Below are 20,651 nucleotides of genomic sequence, written 5' to 3' on the forward strand. Positions count from 1 at the left end.
CTTGTTTTGTTGGACTATCATCCTAAACCTAAAAAATTATGATATGAGATTTATCTTCAGCTAAATATGTGCACTTTTCCTATATTGAGGTTCCAATTTATTTACTTAAGTTGTATTGAGTCAATAAAAAAATTTTACTCCCTGGTGGTTTGTAGTGGAATAAGCTCTTCTGTGTGTATGGTTGAATAATGAGCTCAATACAACTAATCATCATATCAATTATCTTTAACTTTTAGTTCTCGCACTTAATTAATGTATGATGTATTGACAGAGTTACAAACCGAATTTTCCTCTTAGTCTCCATTGAAACCAATAAAGTTGTCCGCTCTTGTTCTCAAATCCAAGTAAGTTACTTATATTCTATGATACTCGTAAGTAGCTTATATTGTATGTGATTTGTTTAAGTGGCATAAGACTCTTGATATACATATGCACTTGATAAAATTTGCTTCAATTGTTGTATGATCCTAAGATTGTGTTATCATCTTAAAACTCAGCTGATCTATAGCTATTATGATTATTTAGAAATAGTTTGGTTACTGAGCTTTATATATATATATATATATATATTGAGAAGTAAAGGAATCTAAGTACCTTATTCTTAAGCTATTTTGGATCTCTTTATGATAATAACAACTGCTCCATTATTTTAACAAATTTATTGTTGATTATTTTATATATGTGTTGTGCAGCTAGCAATACTTTTAGGTCCCAGCTAGTGTTACCATTTTGGACATTGGACAATGCTCTCCAAAGGTGATCCTTAATCATGGATCTTTTTTTCATGTAGTTAATACATGATCATAATATCATTAATACCCTTAGAAATTTATTTAGTTGTGGCTCAGTTAGCAAATCTATATCTTATATCTCGATCTACAACTAATCATCATATCAATTATCTTCAACTTTCAGTTATCAAAATTAATTAATGTATGATTTATTGACAAACTGAGTTCACAACCGATATTTCTCTTAATGGAGACTGAAGCCAGTCAAGTTGTCCACTTTTGTTGCTCAAATCCAAGTAAGTTACTTATATTCTATGATACTCATTACTAACTTATATTCTATGTGATTTATTTAAGTGGCATAAGACTTTTGGTATACAGATGTACACAATAATAGTGTTTAATAATGTGATTTAAAAAATTTGCTTCAATTTCTTTGTGATCCTAAGGTTCTATTATCATCTAAAAAGTTATATGATCTATAACTATTATGATTAGTTAGAAATAGTTTGGTTAATTTGCTTGTTTTAAAAAAATTGTCCAATGAGAAAGTAAAGAAATCTAAGTACATGATTCATAAGCTACTTTGGATTAAAGTATCCAAAACACATACTCCAACTGAGCCTACTGTTGATGAAGCTGCAGCATTCAAATAACATTCCTGAACACTTCTTTGAATACCACATTGTCTGTCGTTGTTCTGTTATCATTGTCATGACATAACAATATCTTAAGCCCCTCCTTATTTGTCACCCTAGATGCTGCCACATACAACTGACCGTGTGTAAACACTGGTTTTTTAAGTATCAACCCAACCTTGGACAATGATTGTCCTTGGCTCTTATTTATAGTCATTGCATATGATACCATTATAGAAAATTGTCTGCGTTGAAATTTGAATGGTATTCGATGATCGGATGGGCTTAGAGTCATCCTAGGAATAAAGACCTTCTGGCCTTTGTTCTTTCCGGCGCTACTGCGTGCTTCTATGATGTGCTTACCAAGCTTGGTTACAACCAATCTTGTACCATTACACAAACCTGCCGAGTGGTCGATATTCCTTAACAACATTATAGGGGTTCCAATCTTTAATGTCAACTCATGATTAGGAACCCCAGAGCATTTGATTGTGTTTAGAAATTCAGGTGTATGTATGGATGCCAATAAGTCATTGTTGGACTCTGTTGGGCATGCTTTGTCTGAGCTATAATATGTTTGTGCTTCAGTAGGATTTAAGCTCATCATATAGTTGTTTAATTCATCAACGATCTGCAAGGTTGGAGCAAGTATTGCTCGGTCTTGAATTTGGTCATCAATATTTGAACCAGCAAAAAGTTCTGGATAAGTAACTTTACAAATTGCCTCTATTGGATCATCCCAATGTTTAACCAAGATGTCGTCTGGGATTTCAATTTTGTCAAATACATCACCTTGTGTGCCGTGACTGCCATCACCAATACTAAGTATCCAGTTAGCAAAATCTTCTAAATCAGATGACATTGGGGTGGATTTAGTTGCGTTCAATCTCATGTTTTTAGTCAGTGTAAGCAACTTGCAACTATTCCAAATGTATGATGAGTTTATGGTTGCATTAACAATCTCTTGTCTAGATCCTTTAGGAATAATCAGGAGAATCTGTCGAAAATCCCCACCAAAAACAACTGTCTTCCCTCCAAATGGTTGGTCAAGGCTGTTATGGTTCTTGAATCGCAAAATATCACGCATAGTCCTGTCAAGAGCTTCAATACAAAATTTGTTCACCATGGGGGCCTCATCCCAAATGATTAGCTTCGTCTTGATTAATAACTCAGCTAATGCGCTGCCCTGCCTTATGTTGCAAGTTGAGAATTCATCTAAGTTTAGTGGGATTGCAAACCGTGAGTGTGCTGTCCGACCACCTGGTAATAAAAGAGATGCAATGCCGCTTGAAGCAACCGTAAGTACAACTTGTGATCTTGATCTCAATGCAGATGCTAGTGTCTTCCAAACAAATGTTTTTCCAGTACCCCCATAACCATACAGAAAGAATACACCTCCGTTTCCACTTTGAACTGCCTCCATAACTTTTTGATAGACAACTGTTTGCTCATCGGTTAGCTGTTGGATGTAAGTTGCATGCTCTGAAGCCAATTGTCTTCTGTCATAGCGGAGCTCGTCACAAATTAACCTGTTCAACCCATCGGTATACAAACCACTATTAACTTGACTCATATCTACAATTGGCATTGGTGGAAAATCTCTAAGACTCTTGTTGAAGTTGTTAAGTAATTTCTCAATCTCAATTAACGTCAATTCCTTCAACTCGATATCAGTAAGGACTAAATCTGTATTCACGCATAAAAAAAATGTATAAAATGAAAAAAGTGAAACACATCTAACATTAGAATTAAAGCAAAGCAACAACTCTTTCACATAACAAAATTCACAGATTAAAAGGAGATCAACGGTGGAACATTTTACCCAATTATTCAACATGTATAGAATATGTTAAGTTAAATATAACTGTAGTAGTCATGGTTATGAAATTTAAGCCTAAAAACTATATATAGACACTAATTAAATATGATTTGTAATATTATAAATTAATTTTCGTGCATTTTTTTTGTTCGTGTGATTTATTTAATTTAATAAATTGCCAATATATAAAAACATCTAGTATATCTAAAAAAATAATGATGGTCACAGATGAAATAATATAAAAGTAGTGTAAATTAGGAAGCTTGAATGTCCATTACTAATTTCTAACGACCACTTATGAAAAATTTGCTAAACTTAGCTCAATCTCCAATTTAACAAATATTAGTTGTATCCAACATTAGTATTTTAGATTTTGAACTTTAACTCATACTTATTATTTTGAAAATTTATCTCAAACAATCCTTTTCATTATTTATTTGCTTTCATGTCTTGAATATTAACTCATCCTTATTAGTAGAATAAATACAGCATGCATGTAACATGTTTTGAAAAAATTGAGAAATAATAGGAAAACTTATTAGTTACCAGGATTGTCAAGTAGTCTTCTCTGCCTATGTGGTATGTCATCACATAAAATAGACCATGTCTGTTCCCAAACATGCTCTGGTGAATCCATTGAATTTGAGAATAGAAGTGTTGCAAAAAATTTTCTCAAATATGTTCTTGATCCCCAATGACTGGCTTCCTTTATAGCATCAATATATTCCTTATCATCATCTAGAAGGCCACGGGCGTAACATGCCTCTTTGAATGTAGCATACATGACACCATCTAAAGTCCTAATCTCCTCATATGATGTCGCTCCCTTGACGTAGTTGAGCAGAAGTCTTAAATAATAACTTTCACCAGATCCTGGAGGAACATAGAAAATTCTTCCAATAACAGCATGTGATTTTCGAGGCAACCACATCCTTTCATTCGCCTTCCACACAAACTTTGTAGGTAGTTCTGCATATGTTAGTGATCTCGCTTCAATGTAGTCCTTATTTGCTTGAAACCATCCTAAGAACATGGACTCCTTTACAGATGCTTTTTTTACCACATCATCTAAGTTTTCATGATCTTTAAATATTACATTCTGTTCATCTGGTAAGTGGAAGCCTAATCTCACAACTGATGGATCCCTATACTGTATGTTAAATCCAAAAATCCTCCAAGCAGCTTCACATGGAGATATGTACCTACAGTCATAATACATACTAACCTCATCATATTCATCCAGCTCAACACTCTCTGTTGCACTCTTATAGAATGAAGCTGTTACGCGATCATGACCTTTGTTGACATATTTGAACAAATACTTAATTGATCTTGATTGGTTACACCACTCCACATTTATGTGAGCACCGTATCTCATCAGTAGTAGCCTATTGTGCGGAACCACATAACGGTTATCAAGATCGACGCCTGACTTGTTAATAGTTCTTCCATCCTCCTTGCGTCTATATACTGGGTAGCCATCATCATCAACTGTTGTGCACTCCACGAATCTCTTAGGAAAGTGACGAATACATTTACCATTCTCCATACATGGTGAATCTTTCCTAACACACCCACATGGTCCATGCATCATATGCTTTTCTACTGCTTCAAAGTATACAGGATCTATATCCTTATCAGGTATCTCAGCTGATATAATTTTATCAATGTCCTCAGCTGTCGGAAACTTGTCATCCTTGTGTAAGAACAAAAGTATATGGGCGTGTGGTAATCCTCGTTTCTGGAACTCAATTGTGTACACAACTGCAACATCAATAATTCACAAATCAGTTTGACCTAATAAAAATCACAACCTCGACAAATTGTTTCATGCAAAAATGGTATCTAAAATACTCATCTTAAAAATTCTTAATAGTTATTGATATCAACTTTACCTACAGATACTCTACCAAAAATTTTGTTCACTCTGATGTCTTTAATCAATATATCCAGTTTAGCCTTGAATGTCCTACAAACTATGTCAGGTCTGTCCTCTGCATTAATTCTCTGTTCTTGATAAAGTCTTCGACCTCAGGCCACTTGGGGTTGCATGTGAATGTAATGAAAAGATCTGGATAACCAACTACCTTACATATTGCCATTGCATCTTGGTAGTTCTGAATCATATACCTCGGACCTCCCGTGAACGAAGATGGCAATATAATACGTTTGCCGCGCGATGATGGAGTTGTTTCCCCACTAAGAACTGCTTCCTTTATTCCCTTATACATCTCACATCTAAATTTCTCTTGGTCTAACCGTATATAGTTTAGTCGAGATGATTCAATCATTGAATACCCATCGACCAAAAATTGTTGGAAGAGCCGCCTGGAATATAGCAGAGGAGAGCCATCTGCTAACCTTTCTTGAACTCTGTATGCGAAAAATTCTCTCATTGAAACTTCCTGACGTCCTTTACCACTCTTCTGATTACGTTTATTAAGTGGTATATCTTCCTTGTAACCATCCTCTCCAAAGGGAAATAACAAAGGATACTGTAATCCTAGGTAAGCCGGATTAAGTTGATTAATTCTTTGTAATTTTCCACTTTATGTCTCAACCACAATGTCCCTATCTGTCTTATCAATATCAAAGTCACCAACAATCAGTGCCGCAACCTCATTAGTTGATGGCAAGTTGTATCTTCTACCATCTTTATCTCGTTTTCCCAATAGCCTAAGCTTCACTGTGCTATTTGCATCTTTGGCGACTGACTCTCTAACCATACGAAATGCCTTCACTAATACATTGTTCTCATTCAACATCTTCTTCAAGTCTCTAACAATGTCTTCATGTATTACTTTGTTATCCTCACCCCTAGATAAAAAATTGATAATATCAAACATTTAATTAATTTGCACAGTTCACTATAACATTTTTTAGTGGTATTTAAATGATGTACACCAACAGTATAAATTCATGGTTGTGTTACTTACAGGATAGCGGCCATGCGGTTTTGAACCTCATTCTAGGTGTCAAAAACATAAAGTTGTGCAAATTTAGGGAAGTTTCCTGTTGGTGGTATCAGACTACCCATTAAGTGGTAGTTCTCCCCATAAAGGCAAAATGTCGGTGGACCTCTAGAAGTATTTATGCCACGATCAATCTTTGCACCAATTGATGTGAATTGAAACATGCTATTATAAGATCTTATGTTATCTCGGAAATGCTTGCTATTTGTGCTATTATTGAATAACAATTCATATAACACTTTAGGGGCTTCTGGTAGGTGTGGTAGTTGAACCTTTCCTCCATTACAGCATAATGTGAATTTCGGTTCAAGTGTGTTGTAGTTTTTGTTTGACCTCTCAGCATACCAAAACAAAGCATTGCAGTGTTCACACTCATAAAATGCATCCCCCATGTGCACATACTCTACAAAATACAAAGAAAGAAAACTCATTCATAAATAATTGTGATATTCAGCTTAATAATTTCCGTGCAATTTAGCTATGTATTTAAGAGCCTTGCATTATGTCATACCCTTGTTTTGCTGTTCGGCACCATAGACATCTTTGTTCACCCTTTCTGATTTCTTTTTACCTGATTGAAGATATTATTTATCAGTATTCTATCGTGCATGTCCAGTACAAACATACAGTGATTTCTTCCTTATCCAATAATATAATGCCTATTAAGTGATTAAAAATTCATATTTAGGTGTAATATAAGTGTCCAAATATTCAAAATTACAGGATACATTATCCAGCTAAAGAAAATCCTATCAATCACACAGTTACTACTCACCACTATTTTTGGTGCAATCATTTTCTCCAACTGGCAGAGTTCTCTTTGTTTTAAATTTTTTTGCAAATGTTTATCAAAATTTTCTATTTTTAACTTATCTATTGAGGACATTATCTTTTTTTTAATAAAATATACTATTAATTAATCTAGTTTTGTATCTCAAACAATTAATACATCAGATTTAAATGAATTAGTAAACACTCTATGTATATAGTGTACCTGTACATGCCTTCGAAATTCGTCTTGAGTTACCACTTTTGATGTCCAATTGGTTATTTCTTCCTGTTTCAATTCCAATGAACAATTTTCCAGTTCCATGATCCATAGGTATTTTAGAGTATTTATATTTTAGAGTATAGATAAATAATGTTATTAAATTCCCTAATTACTATGAATAATAATGTGAAATATTTTTTTTAAAAAGAACATTCACGGAACAACATAATAACCTCAAAAGAATATAAGGATAACTATGCACACCTGGCCCATTTTGCTCATTTTCAGGTTGTCTTGCTCTTTTCATTTTTTGCCTTCTATCCCTTCTAGCAGCTCTCCATTGATCTGTTACGTGTGAGTTATATAAAAACAAATTCTGATAAAATCATATTGGATAAGTTTTCAAATGGCTGATGCCTGAACACATAAAAATCAGTATTTTTTTAGATTATTCACCAGATATTTGCATGTTCAATTCCATATAATCAGGGGAGGTATTATTCACGTTAACTAACACTGAGTTATAAATGTATATATAGGGTATTGAGTTCCTTGGATGTAGATAATGTCCCTTATCAATTCTTTTTTATATTGAAGATTTGTGGTGAATAAACTTTGAATTAAGGATTTTGACCCACATTTCACTTATTGTGTGTTACCTTTCATGGAACTCCAAGTTGGAGTAGTCGTGGTGCATGTAATTGTAGAGATTATCCCTGTGTTAAAAAAGAACAATAATATAAAGCATAAAATACACTTATATAAAACCATGGTTATCTATTTGTGGTGGTAAAAATTAATTATCTGAACAATTAACGTTTACCTTTTTTTGTCTGAGCTACTTTGGATAGTTTTTTTTTTTTGCTAATTTGATGGCTCTTTCATTCCTAGCATGTCTTGCTGCCTTTGCTAAAAACAATTATTTATTTATAACTTACATACAACACTATATCATCTGAATTCTCCTGAATTTAAATATAAGAAACTTACCATTTGATAGTATTGCTGCCTTAGCTGAAAAAATTTATTCATTTATAACTTACATACAATACTATATCTTTCAAATTCTCCTGAGACTACGTATAAGAAACTTACCATTTAATGGAGAGAGAGTTTGTTGACTTTCAGCTAGCAAAGTTGTAGAATCATTGTCTCGTAAATAGTTTTGCAAGCTTCCATCGAAATGTCGTTGGTCTATAGGGGATCCACATGCAATGCCCGGTATGTGATTTTCCTTGTCCTCGGAGCTTAAAACTCTATAATCATCTTCCACACTTATGATATTCCCTGTACAATTCGAAGTATTTTCATATAATGTGTATAAATATACCCTAAAATGAATAGATTATTTCTGTGTATTAGTTACCTGAAGTGATGGGACAAATTTGTTGGCTCTTTCCCTCAATGATCTCACTTTTATTACCCATTGGAGATACTGCAAAAACTTTTATACATCTTATGAAAAATTGTATAAAGTTTATGAATAATCTGAGAGGTTACTTCTATTTCCTAGGATTTTTAGAATACTTATCGATACAAATATATATGCATCATTTAGCCTCGTCCATTGATCTAAGATCTCCGATAGAACTTAGATGCAACACACTACCAATATTTTTTCCGATTAGATCATGATAATCTAGTTTATTAAGGCCAGTTTTCTTGTAATTCTACCTTCCTGGTAAGCAATACCTAAGCACTTTCTTTTCTTTGCTAACTTCAATGTTCGTTCCATCCTAGCATGTCTTGTGTGACCTGATGATGCAGATATGCTATGTAGTTAGTTATTCACAATGAATATATAGTTCCTAAGAAAATCTGAATAATATGAACAATCACACTTTGTGTATTGCCTTCTGAAATGGGATTGGTTCCCAAAACTTGGCACTCCTCCCTTGTATATATTCTATTATTCATATGAAAATATATTGACTCTGCATCCTTATTTCTTGTTCTGAGATCATTTCTTTTACTGTTATCTATATCTTTGCATGAATCATCCATTAACATCATATGTGGAAATGCTTGTATATCTGCAAAAGGCATTCATAAGACATAGTAACTCTTCTTACACTCATCTTATTTCACCACCATGGCATTTCACGTGCTTGATTATTCTGAATGAAATCCCCTTTGTAAATGGCATATCCAATGTGAGTAAAACTGTCATACAGAGTTAGAGATACATTTTAATGCTTACCTGAATGTGGAGACTCCCTCTTTTCATAGGGGTGAATTGTTTCAGGTGTTACTAAACTATTAAGTTTTGTGTTTGTCAGGGTTGTCCATTTAGTATTCCAGTATTCATCCACCTTTCGCTTATTGTTTAATAAGCCACAGCTCTCTTCAACTGAGAATATTACATATATAGTTAATAAATTGGATTTTCACTATATTTTGGGTAAGAGAAGAGCTGAATGCACTTGGATTTTACTCCTAGTTTCATCTCAAAACAAAAACAGATTTGTTTACACATTCAAGATGTGAAAAACCTTGTTAAAGTGACTCTTCCCCTAGATGATGAAAAGTAGTATAAACATAATTAATAAAATATATTTTTACTATATAACCCATAGTGAAGAGCTTAATGCACTTCGGTTTTACTCCTAGTTTCAGCTCAAAAACAAAACAGATTTTTTTACACTTTTAAGATGTGAAAACTCTATCTAAAGTGAAAACTCTGCTTCAGAATAACTCATATTATAAACATAGTTAATAAAATTAACTTTGACTACATTCTGCATAAGTGAAAAGCTCCTCAAACTTGGGTTTTACTCATAGTTGAGACTCAAAGTCAAAATAGATTCATTTATATTTTTGAAGATGTGATAACTTCGTTTAAGGTGACACTTCCTCTTGAGGATAAATGATAGTATATTATCACTACTTTAATAATTTAAATATATAGTTAAGAAATATACCTTGAGTGTTGCTGCTGGAATAAAATTGTAGCTCTGTCAAAGGCTTTCTGCATCCTGTGTTATCTGCATATTCCCCATGAAGAATATGAACCCCATTCATCTTGTGTACTGGTTTTGTTGGACTATCCATTCTAAACTTGAAAAATTATGATATGAAATTTATCTTCATCTACATAGGTGCACTTTTCATATATTGAGGTTCCAAGTTATTTACTTAAGTTGTATTGAGAGAATAAGAAAATTTTACCTCCCGGTGGTTTGTAGTAGAATAAGCTCTTTTGTGTGTATGCTTGAAAAATTAGCTCAAGACAACATTTGTGTGTGTTACCTATCAATTGTAGGCAATATAGACCTAATGCCATGCCATAGTTTAGACCGCACCTCTATATTTTTGCATTAAGTTAATGTTGTCTTCGTCAAATACTTAAGTGGTTAGCTATGCTTCATAGTATATGACATCAGGTACATTTAATCCTATTATAGTCTGAATTTATTTCTTTGAAATAATAAATAATTCCTTTACTGCACTGTTTATGCCTAACCCTAAAATGGATATGATACTAATGTTGTATATGATAGAAAATAAGTTTCTTACAACTAAGTATATAGTTAAGTGTTTAAGTCAATGATGAGTGTCTCATATCAATTAGATTAATGTAAGTTGGAGTCACCTTGAGCTGATATTGTTTCCGAAAAACTATATTGGTGAATTTTAAAGGTTTATTACTCACCAAAATTCTGATTGTTTAACTTGAGCTGCATATTAAAACCCAACCCCAGTCAAGTTAACTACCCTTATTTTACTTGATTTGGAACTCTTTTTGTGTAGTCTGAACTAAGTCAACTTTTTCTTTGCACTATTAGAATATACTAAAGATTATGTCACCGCAATATCTGTTCAGAACTCTTAATTTAATATCTTGTTTATATTATCTTTATAATACTAATTCTTATCACGCTAACCCAGACAACCATTTACAATATGGTATATGTACTAATATACACTCAACCTAGTATCATTTAACATTGGATATCATTAACATGTGGATAAATTGGTCTTACAGACTTGTATATTCTTTAATATCAAGGGAACTACTGTAGGGTCAATTAATTATTCAGTTGAAATAAACTACTAAAAACACTATGCGAATACTCTTGCATAACACCTTACTTGTTTCATTCATCGCCCCAATAACTAATTGGGGTTACCCTTTTACAAAAACATGTTTTTCTTTTAAGAAAATGAAACATACATTCAAAAACCCAAATTTAGCTAATACTATTTCACACCTAGGAGCGTAGTACATAATAAAAGCTTAAACAACAACTAATTAACTAAACACCATAGCTTCATAGTAGTGGGGTGCAAAAAGCATCCTAATTGATATTAAACCATGAAGAGCCCTTCCGAATGCAATGTGATCGTTTTAACATTAACATGCTCGTGCCAAGTTCGGTGGACCAAATTTTCCCTTTTACCCTCCATGTACCTAAGCCTTGAAAGTATAACATCAGTTGCTTCTGAGTCATTTGAAGAGCCATGGCCGTTCCTAGCTTCCAGCACTGATAATATGTCCTTGTCAACAAACAGGGTTGGAGTATATGGAATTCCAAATCCAGAAACCCTGATCATCTTTTCCCAATCGAGATTGGTATCCCAATCATTTTTCAATTGCCAAACCAAGACCTGCCTTGTGTAACCAACATTATGATATGATACAAAACCAACACCGTCGTTGAAATGCGTCAATGAGTGGTAATCAGATTTCACTTGGGTGGGTATTTTAGCCTCGTGAAACATTCTCTGACGAAGATTGAAAATAACTATTGCTGCTGCCTCCATCAAATTAGGCCCTCCCCACCCTATCCAGTAGAAAATCCCTTTGTTTACAACATACTTGGGACCGAGCTTCTGCACGCTGGACTCAAAGGTCCCGACATGAGTCCAATCTCTTTCAAATGATGTATACAATGACCAAGAAAGAGTTCTTTGAGTATAAAACTTCTTATAAGCATGGAGAATTCGATACTCAACTGTGTCATGTAGGAATCCAAAGGCATAAAGCGAGACAGCATGCCCGGAATGCTTGCTAGCTTCGTCTGTTGCATATCGCCTCTTACGGGTGAGAGGGTTCCAAATAAGTAGCCTTGAGTTTAGGCCACCCATTGAAATCCTCAAGCAAACATTTCCATGGTCAGAACCGATTAAAGCATAAAACCCATACTGGTTGATGTCAATGGGAACATTGAATTGTACTTGACGACCGGAGTCCACAAAAGCTCTTATGAACCATATAGAGTTTTCATCACTGGGGGGGTAACCAATCCCAATGATGACACTCCTGTTGCGTTCCTTGTTTTCTCTGAAGTTTTCCTTCATGAATATTGGTGTGCAGAGTCTGAAATTCCAGCCTTTACTCAAGGTCCTGCACCTACCAGCGGTCTTGGGGTCTGCTTTCACAATGATCTTCCATATAAGATCCTCATTAAGATGTGGAAGATTAACACTCATGAGTGAAGAGTCGCTAAGTAGTCGAACACAGCTTGTGAAGTTTTTGCAAAAATGTTTCAGTGAGATAGAACGGAGATTCGTGTTAGCACTAACTGGTTTAAGTTTCATGTGATTTATACAAATGGTGAGTGATAATGACGGTTGCCGATAAAAGTACTTTGTATATATGTATCAACTTTAAATACAAAATTATGCGACTTATTGAGAGTCCATTTATATAAATATATATTTTTATATCATGTGCCATTTGTCTTATTTTATATATAATATTACTTTATTCAAAATATAATTTTATATTATAAAACTCTCTTTTAAAGTCTTAAGACCATGGAATATAATAAAAAAATTATAGGCCCAACTGAGAATAATTAGATTAAGATTAATATAATATATATCAACACTCAATCTCCTTAATTGGCATGTGTGATTGTTGGATCTACTCTGTAATGAGTGGTTTAATATATATATTAGTAAAAGTGGAAAATAAGTGATGTCATATGGGTTGCCGATTTGACAATTTGGATAATAATACATATCACATCATAGCTTTTTGCTTATTTATTATAATCTTTATACAGAGGTTATTAGTCAAAAGTATTTTAAATCCTTGTATATATGTATGAACTTTATATGCAAAATGATGCGACCTATTAAGAATCTATTTATCTCAATATCCATCCTTATCTCATATACTCTTTGTCTTAGTTTTTGTATAATATTATTTGATTTAAAGTATAATTTTATATTATAAAACTACTTTTTCGGGTCTTACAGCCATGGAATAAATTAAAAAAAACACAGGCCCTACTACGAATAATTAAACTAAGATTAATATAATATATCTTAGCACTCACCGCTTTTAATTCAGATATGTGATTGTTAAATTTGTTGTGTAAAAAGTACTTTAATTTTAAAAGCAATATATATATATATATATATATATAAACCAATATCTCTTGTATAACTGAATATATGTTTTATATAGGTGCTACAAAATTGTTATTTAAATATGTTGTAATAGATTACATAGCCATTTTGACTACTTATATAATACTGCATATTACTTCATAGATTTTTTCTTGTTTACAATCTTTATCCAGAGGTTATTAGTTAAAAGAATTTTAAATCTTTGCACGACTACCAAAATCGTATTGCTAAGATATCCAATCCTTATCGTAATAAGAAATCTATCTTTATATACATCAATGTGTATTAGAGACTATATATCTTTCTATTCATGTGCATTGGAGATTGTATAACTTTACCTAATAGACTATATACCGATCCATCCAATAATTTTCCTAATAAGTATAATCCTGGCCACTACATGTTTCTTTATATGCATCCATGTGCATTGGATACTATATATATTTCCATCAGTCATCAAAAGACTAATCAAAGGAACCATATTTTAAAATTTCTTGCCTCTGGCATGATAACTTTGTAAAGCTCAATATGCATATTAGATGTACTATAGAGTGTGATTGGCTGAAACATGATCAGACCTACTTTTACTAAACTTCTCCTAAAACTTTTTAGGCATCTGATCAATGTGGCACACATCTTTTTTCTGTCAATCCTGACTACACATATATCAAGATTGTGAAGTTAGACAATTAGCAATTAAAAAGTATATGGACTTCTGAGTATGCGTTAAGGTGTTTGGCATTTATTTTGATTGCGATATGAGTCAAAGTACTGCATATATCTTGAATGTTGAGACTGATAAACAGTCACAAATCCGAAATGTACTTATTGTTATACATATCATCATATATGTTTGACAACTAAAAAATAAGTAGTCATTCACTTTTGGGTTTTCATTATTTTGTTTGGCGTATATTTATTTTGGACTACTGAGTCAAATGAAACCACCTATATTGAATGTTGAGTCTGGAAAAAGTTACAAATTAGACCTGCCATTCTTGTTTTTCCTAACTGATGCAAACACCTATTAGCATGTAGAATTGACAATTAACAATTTTATTCACGGTGACTTCTGGAAAGGCATTAGCGTGTGTGGAGTGTTCTTGTTTTATGCTATGATCCAAAGTAATCCAACATATCTTAATTTATTAAAGTCAAAAGTGGTTTACTTCTCAGAAGTGACATTTTTGCTTGCTATTCAAATGTGTTTGGTTATCTTACTTTGTTAATAAGAGCATATATTATACTGAAAGGGGACGCTTATGTCTGATCCTCTTGTCCTATAGTTTTAGTCCTGATGTTAGCTCAAACCACTAAATCTCTAAACCTAGCTATTCAGAGATCTTGTTTACAATATATGGAAAGTTATGAGCCTTTTTAATGACACACTGGATCCTTATATTTCAAAGCATTCAACCCCATTCATAAAGTCCTCAAACTTTTTGGTATTCTGATATGGTTCAATTATTTCAAGATATCTTGCTTGTTGGAATGGATAAAGGTTCAGAGTTTATAACTGTCCTTTTTCTTTAACAGATTAGAGCTTACACCTATCTCAATGTATTATCTTGCACTCATTTAAAAAGTGGTTAAATCTTTTTATAGTTTATTTTTTTATATTTACATGCAATCGTTGGACTTAAAATTCTGACTTTGACATTATTTCATGAAAATTAATCTCTAATTCCATGCTTCAAGAGATTCTTTTTAATAAGTCTTAAAACCTATGATGACTTTGAACGACCAATCAGGTGCCTAAATTTCAAAACACTAACCCCTAATATTCTTAGTTCATAATTTATTTATATAGAAATTGTTTATTTTCCTTAATTTTTTTAACTATAATACTTTCTTCATCTAAGAATGACAATTAACAATTTTGTTTAGAGTGACTTCTGGAAAGGCATTAGCGTGTGTGGAGTATTCTTCTTTTATGCTATGATTCAAAGTAATCTAATATATCTTAATTTATCAAAGTCAAAAGTTGCTTACTTCTCAGAAGTGACATTTTTGCTTGTTATTTAGATGTGTTTAGTTTTCTTGCTTTTTTAAAAAGAGCACATATTATACTGAAAGGGAATGCCTATGTTTGAACCTATCTTCCTATAGTTTCAATCCTGATGTTGGCTCAATTCACTAAATCTCTACACCCAGTTATTCAGGGATTTTGTTTACAATATATGGACAGTTATGAGCCTTTTTAATGACACAGTGAATTCTTATATTTCAAAGTATTCACCCCATTCATAAAGTCCTCAAACTTTTTATTCTAATATGGTTCAAATTATTTCAAGATATCTTGCTTGTTGGAATGGATAAAAGTTCATGGTTCATAACTGTCCTCTTTCTTTAATAGATTAGAGCTTACACCTATCTCAATATATTATCTTCCACTCATTTAAAAAGTGGTTAAACCTTTTTATAATTTTTTTTATATTAACATGCAATCCCTGGATATAAAATCCTAACTTTGACGTTTTCATGCAAATTAATCTATAATGCCATGCTTCAAGAGATTCTTTTTAATAATTCTTAAAACCTATGATGACTTTGAATGACCAATCAGGTTCTTAAATTTTAAAACACTAACCCCCTATATTCTTACTTGACAATTTATTTATTTTGAAATTGTTTATTTTTCTTGATTTTTTAAACTTTAATACTTTCTGCATCTTTCACTTCTACCAAGCCCCGCTTCTTTATTAATCTTGTTTGATATTGAAAATATGCTCTTATTTAGTCACATTATTCTATGATTATTTGTTAATAGAATATACTGTGTGTGGTTATAGATATCTTACTAACTTTGTTTTATTTATTTCAGTTTTCAAAACTAACCTTCTTTTATTTATATAAGTTTTGATACAGTCCTCATCCTAATACATTATGTTATGAGTCAATATATTTCAAGATATCTTGTTGAAAAGTATAAAAAGTCAGAGTTTAGATTTTTCTGATCAGTTATAGAGATTAGTGCCAATATCTATCACCATGTATTATTCTACACACAAAATTTTAGAAGTGGCTAATCAGCTAAAAATGTTTATATTTATTCGTTGACTAAATCATGTAAGGGAACTGACTATATTTCCTTTGAATAAGCTTTGATTAAGTCTTCATAAGTAACACTTTATTTTTTTTTTGCAGGTAACTCAATTGATTCACCATACTAATCCAACAATCAAGTACGCTCCGTCTAGTACACCTTAAGGTAATTTCATAATATACTTTATAGTTGATTCTATACTCTTATAATATATTGCAGATGAAAAATACATATAAAAGCTTAGATAGGAAAATAAATGTCAAGCAAAGATACACTGATCATATGAAAATAACAAAATTTATCCTCAAATTCATTAGCCAACTCATTCCACACCCACACCCAAAACATTCACCGTAATACAAAATAAATGTCAAACCCATATCTGATTTGAGGGCTAAACTAATACATTGTTCCCAATGCAAATAACAAAATACTACCCATTTCAATATATAGAGACCCCTAACTTTAACATCTTGAAACCATAACTAATTTTTGCTCCTAATGTGAAAACAAATGAACATCATGATCTCCAATCATATTATGAATCATGTATTATGATCAATTTTCACTCCCACTAATTTGTATCTTCTGTCTTTTTCCACCTTTTCGACTAAATTTGTTGGTTGAAAATCCCACTTCGTTTTCATTGTCAACATTTATAGTCAAAGTATGTTTTACCCCCATGGCAGCTCTTTTAATTGGGGTTTCCTCTTTAAGGCTGGTGACACATTCTTCCAAATCATCCTGAGAAAAAAAATTTAGTTTGAAACTTTAATACAGAATACCAAAATTTTAAAAAAATACTTCTTAAAATTAATTCTTTAAAATTACCAAAGTAAGAATAGAATCAGTGTTGTTATGCATATTGGCCACAACTGCTGACACATCAATTGAGTCACTGCACACATTCTCCTACAAATAGGCACCCGAAAATGCTACTTAAAAGTTATGGAATAGTTCATATTTGAGTGAATATTTTGATAGTCAAATAGAAATTACTAAAATACATACATTTACAGCAGCAAAGTCGGAGTTTTGAATTTCCTTTGGGGGATTCATCTTTACAATTTTCTCATCATCACAAATTTTCATGACTGTATAAATATGATCATATTGTCTAATGTTTGAAGATTTAACATTAACCTTGAAAAGTAACTTTCTATCCATCATTGTTTCCAAAGTTGGGGGGTATCCATCTCCACCCAAAACCTGATGAGTTAATTGATATAAGTCCCTATATTTTTTGTGATATCAATAAGAGATAATGGAGATTAAAATAATTCTGCGAAAACTAACATACAACCTCATCCTTGATCTGGTCCGCCTGCCTCCTACAGAGCTGGACTGTCTCCCTATCCCACATTAGCAATGCTATGCTCCCAGTTCCATCACATGCCATTACCTCAACTTTGTACCTATTTCAAACTCGAAAATGAAATTTAAAAAAAATCAACTAATTATTCAAAACATATTTTTTTTTTATTTAACCTAGAGAACACACCTAACTGATGCAGCTCCATGAGTATGTCCACATTTTCCACACTCATATCTGTTTCCAATAGGAGTTTCTACTTTTTTCGGGCATTTTCGACATGATTTATAAAACCAATCATCCTTGTCAGAGTTTATTGAAACTATTGTACCAGCAATCCATACAGGCCCTTCCTGTCCACAATGACATTCAAAAATTAATATCTGATGATAAAAATATCAAAAATAGCTTCTTGTACAAATTATACTTGCCTGTGTTGAGTTGAGGACTTCCTCTATAGTTTTAACAATGGCTTCTCCCCTCCTTAGTTCCTCAGCACCAGAACGCGGACCATGGGATGACACTTGACTAATTCTAGCCGAGTTTGCAGGTTTCCCAGAAAGCCTCCTAAATAATTATTCAATAAATAATTAACAGGCCAGTAAAAAAAATATTCACTTCTAATAACATAATGACTCAATATGGGTGTTAGTCTAACCTGTCACGGAAAACTCTAACCTCTTCCAGATCAGCATTAATACGTAACTTTGAATAATCAAAATGACTTTGTACTGATGTTTTTTCTATAAGAGAAGAGACATTATTATGAGCCACATATTTTTTATGGATTTATACCTCTGACATTAACTGAGTGCAAGGATTAAAGACATACCATTCCACCTGCTTGGTTTAAAGCACTGCGCTATAACTATCAAAGGCTCAACCCTTTCTTCTTTAAGATAGGGTAGAATTTGATCTACCATGTCTCCAAACAACACACAACCAATACTGTTATTTCTGCAAAATAAACACAAAAAAATATTCATTTAGTTAAACACTGATTGCATATCTAATTAAAATAGATAAAAATGTTGTCGGGACTCTTACTCAAGGTCCTCTATCAAAACAGCCAAACGTTTTGTCTCCTTGCCTTTGCTAGTAATCAATTCTCTTGGATCTTCTTTTCCAACAACTTCACCTATCACATCTAAACCACAAAGACAGGTCCAAACAAAATTTAAGTACTCACGGGAATGTAGGTTATTCCTATGTTTATATAGAAATTTTTGAGTTTATGCATTACCTATAAGTAATGAATCATCGAGCTTCTCAGCTGCCAGCAGCTCAGGGATTGGCTTAAAAGAAAATGCCTTTAGAGGAAAACTTGGATGAGATACCGGAATAACAGTGGTTCTCTGTGAAAAGTTTATAGTCCATCTATTCCTGGTTGTCCTGATTTTTTCTTTCTTATCCACCACAATGAAGTTAGACATGACGTACATGTTAAACTCCAATATGCTGCCTCTCCACTTCTTCACTAATGGCTTTGGGATTGAAGCTTGGATTCTACCACCCTAGAAATTAGAAAAATTACATGTCAGTTACGAATACAAAAAAAAAAAAAAAAGCAAGAAGAGAATCACTCAAGCAAATCCAAAAAAAGTTTCACAAACTTGCCTTCATATCTTGAAGAAGCATCTCCATACCATTGATTTCGTTTTTGTTGAACTTGTTTGGAACTTCCCATAAGTGCACAACATAAACTTTGAAGGTCCATTGGAGTTTTCTTGGATTAACATCCATTAACATATCACATATTTCTGCCATGTTTTTGCAGATATGGACCAGAAGTCACTCACTTTTTTTGGGATATAATACTACCAAAAAGCTTTAGCGAAGAAAATTGTTCATAGACATAAACTGAATCCCCTTTTATAGGTCTCTTTAAAATTTGAAGATCAAGAAAATATTTTTTTACGGGCAAGTTTATCCTAATCCTAATTTTTTTCCAAACAGCTTTAGTTTTCAGCTTACACGCGGCCTGCAATGAAAGATAACACTTGTCGAATACTGGCGGCTCCACTTGTCAAGCAAAGAACTACCTACTACATTCTTATTATATATTAATAGATAAGTCAGCTTATTATACCTTACAATTCCCATAGCTATTTCTTTTAACCAGTTGTATATTTATATTGATCAAACCCTCCTCCACAGTCCACACTACCAAGTACGAATTATTTATTGTTAACTTTTTAAATTTTTATTGCTAAATAAAAAGGTTAATAATATTTCGTGATAATATAAGTATATAACAGATAGTTTCACTGGCTTATTACTCCAACTTCAATTTGATTCTTCAATATTTTATGCCATTAAATTAAAGAATTCCACTATCACTTGAATCAAATTTCAAAAAAGCTTTCCTTGTTTGAGACGGTCTGTCTAGCTAATTTATGTAGGTTCCATTATATGAGAGAGTCTAGTCAACAAGAAACATATTTTTAGAATTGATTTGGGTTGAGCGTAGAAGCGAAGGTAAACATTATATAAATTAATTTTATATGAAAAATTATATACATTATTTATTTAGGCATAATTTATTCTCACTTTTTTACTGTCAAACACTCAAACATACTTAGGAAAAAAGGGATGTAATCACCATTTTATTTGTATGCATTATATTTATGTACTAAATTAGCGTAGAAATGTACATCAATCATGGTAACAATAGGAAACAAATTATTAGAATTTGCCATTACGTAAAATTTAGAAAATTTGTATGATTTAATAGTATACTTATTATTTTCAATTATAATATTAGAAAAAGCAATAATAATAA

General features: G+C 32.4%; 3 protein-coding genes across 3 annotated transcripts; all 3 read right to left on the bottom strand.

Moving 5' to 3' along the window:
- Positions 1-1,379: 1,379 nt before the first annotated feature.
- On the bottom strand, positions 1,380-5,584 carry LOC112743351 (uncharacterized). Its single transcript, XM_029292557.1, has 3 exons — positions 5,281-5,584; positions 3,735-4,952; positions 1,380-3,055 (listed from the first exon to the last, which is right to left on the bottom strand). Exons 1-3 carry the CDS (start codon positions 5,582-5,584, stop codon positions 1,380-1,382), a joined length of 3,198 nt encoding a protein of 1,065 aa, XP_029148390.1.
- Positions 5,585-11,459: 5,875 nt separating this feature from the next.
- On the bottom strand, positions 11,460-12,692 carry LOC140178774 (uncharacterized). The gene has a single exon (XM_072216023.1). The coding sequence runs from the start codon at positions 12,690-12,692 to the stop codon at positions 11,460-11,462; it is 1,233 nt and encodes a 410-aa protein (XP_072072124.1).
- A 4,423-nt stretch (positions 12,693-17,115) lies between these two features.
- Positions 17,116-19,636, bottom strand: LOC112743352 (replication protein A 70 kDa DNA-binding subunit C-like). Its single transcript, XM_025792563.1, has 11 exons — positions 19,487-19,636; positions 19,113-19,383; positions 18,917-19,016; positions 18,702-18,826; positions 18,528-18,612; positions 18,301-18,436; positions 18,059-18,222; positions 17,858-17,972; positions 17,569-17,766; positions 17,389-17,469; positions 17,116-17,301 (listed from the first exon to the last, which is right to left on the bottom strand). Exons 1-11 carry the CDS (start codon positions 19,634-19,636, stop codon positions 17,116-17,118), a joined length of 1,611 nt encoding a protein of 536 aa, XP_025648348.1.
- Positions 19,637-20,651: the final 1,015 nt, after the last annotated feature.

Source organism: Arachis hypogaea, chromosome 14, assembly GCF_003086295.3.
Source record: "Arachis hypogaea cultivar Tifrunner chromosome 14, arahy.Tifrunner.gnm2.J5K5, whole genome shotgun sequence".
Taxonomy (NCBI): domain Eukaryota; kingdom Viridiplantae; phylum Streptophyta; class Magnoliopsida; order Fabales; family Fabaceae; genus Arachis; species Arachis hypogaea.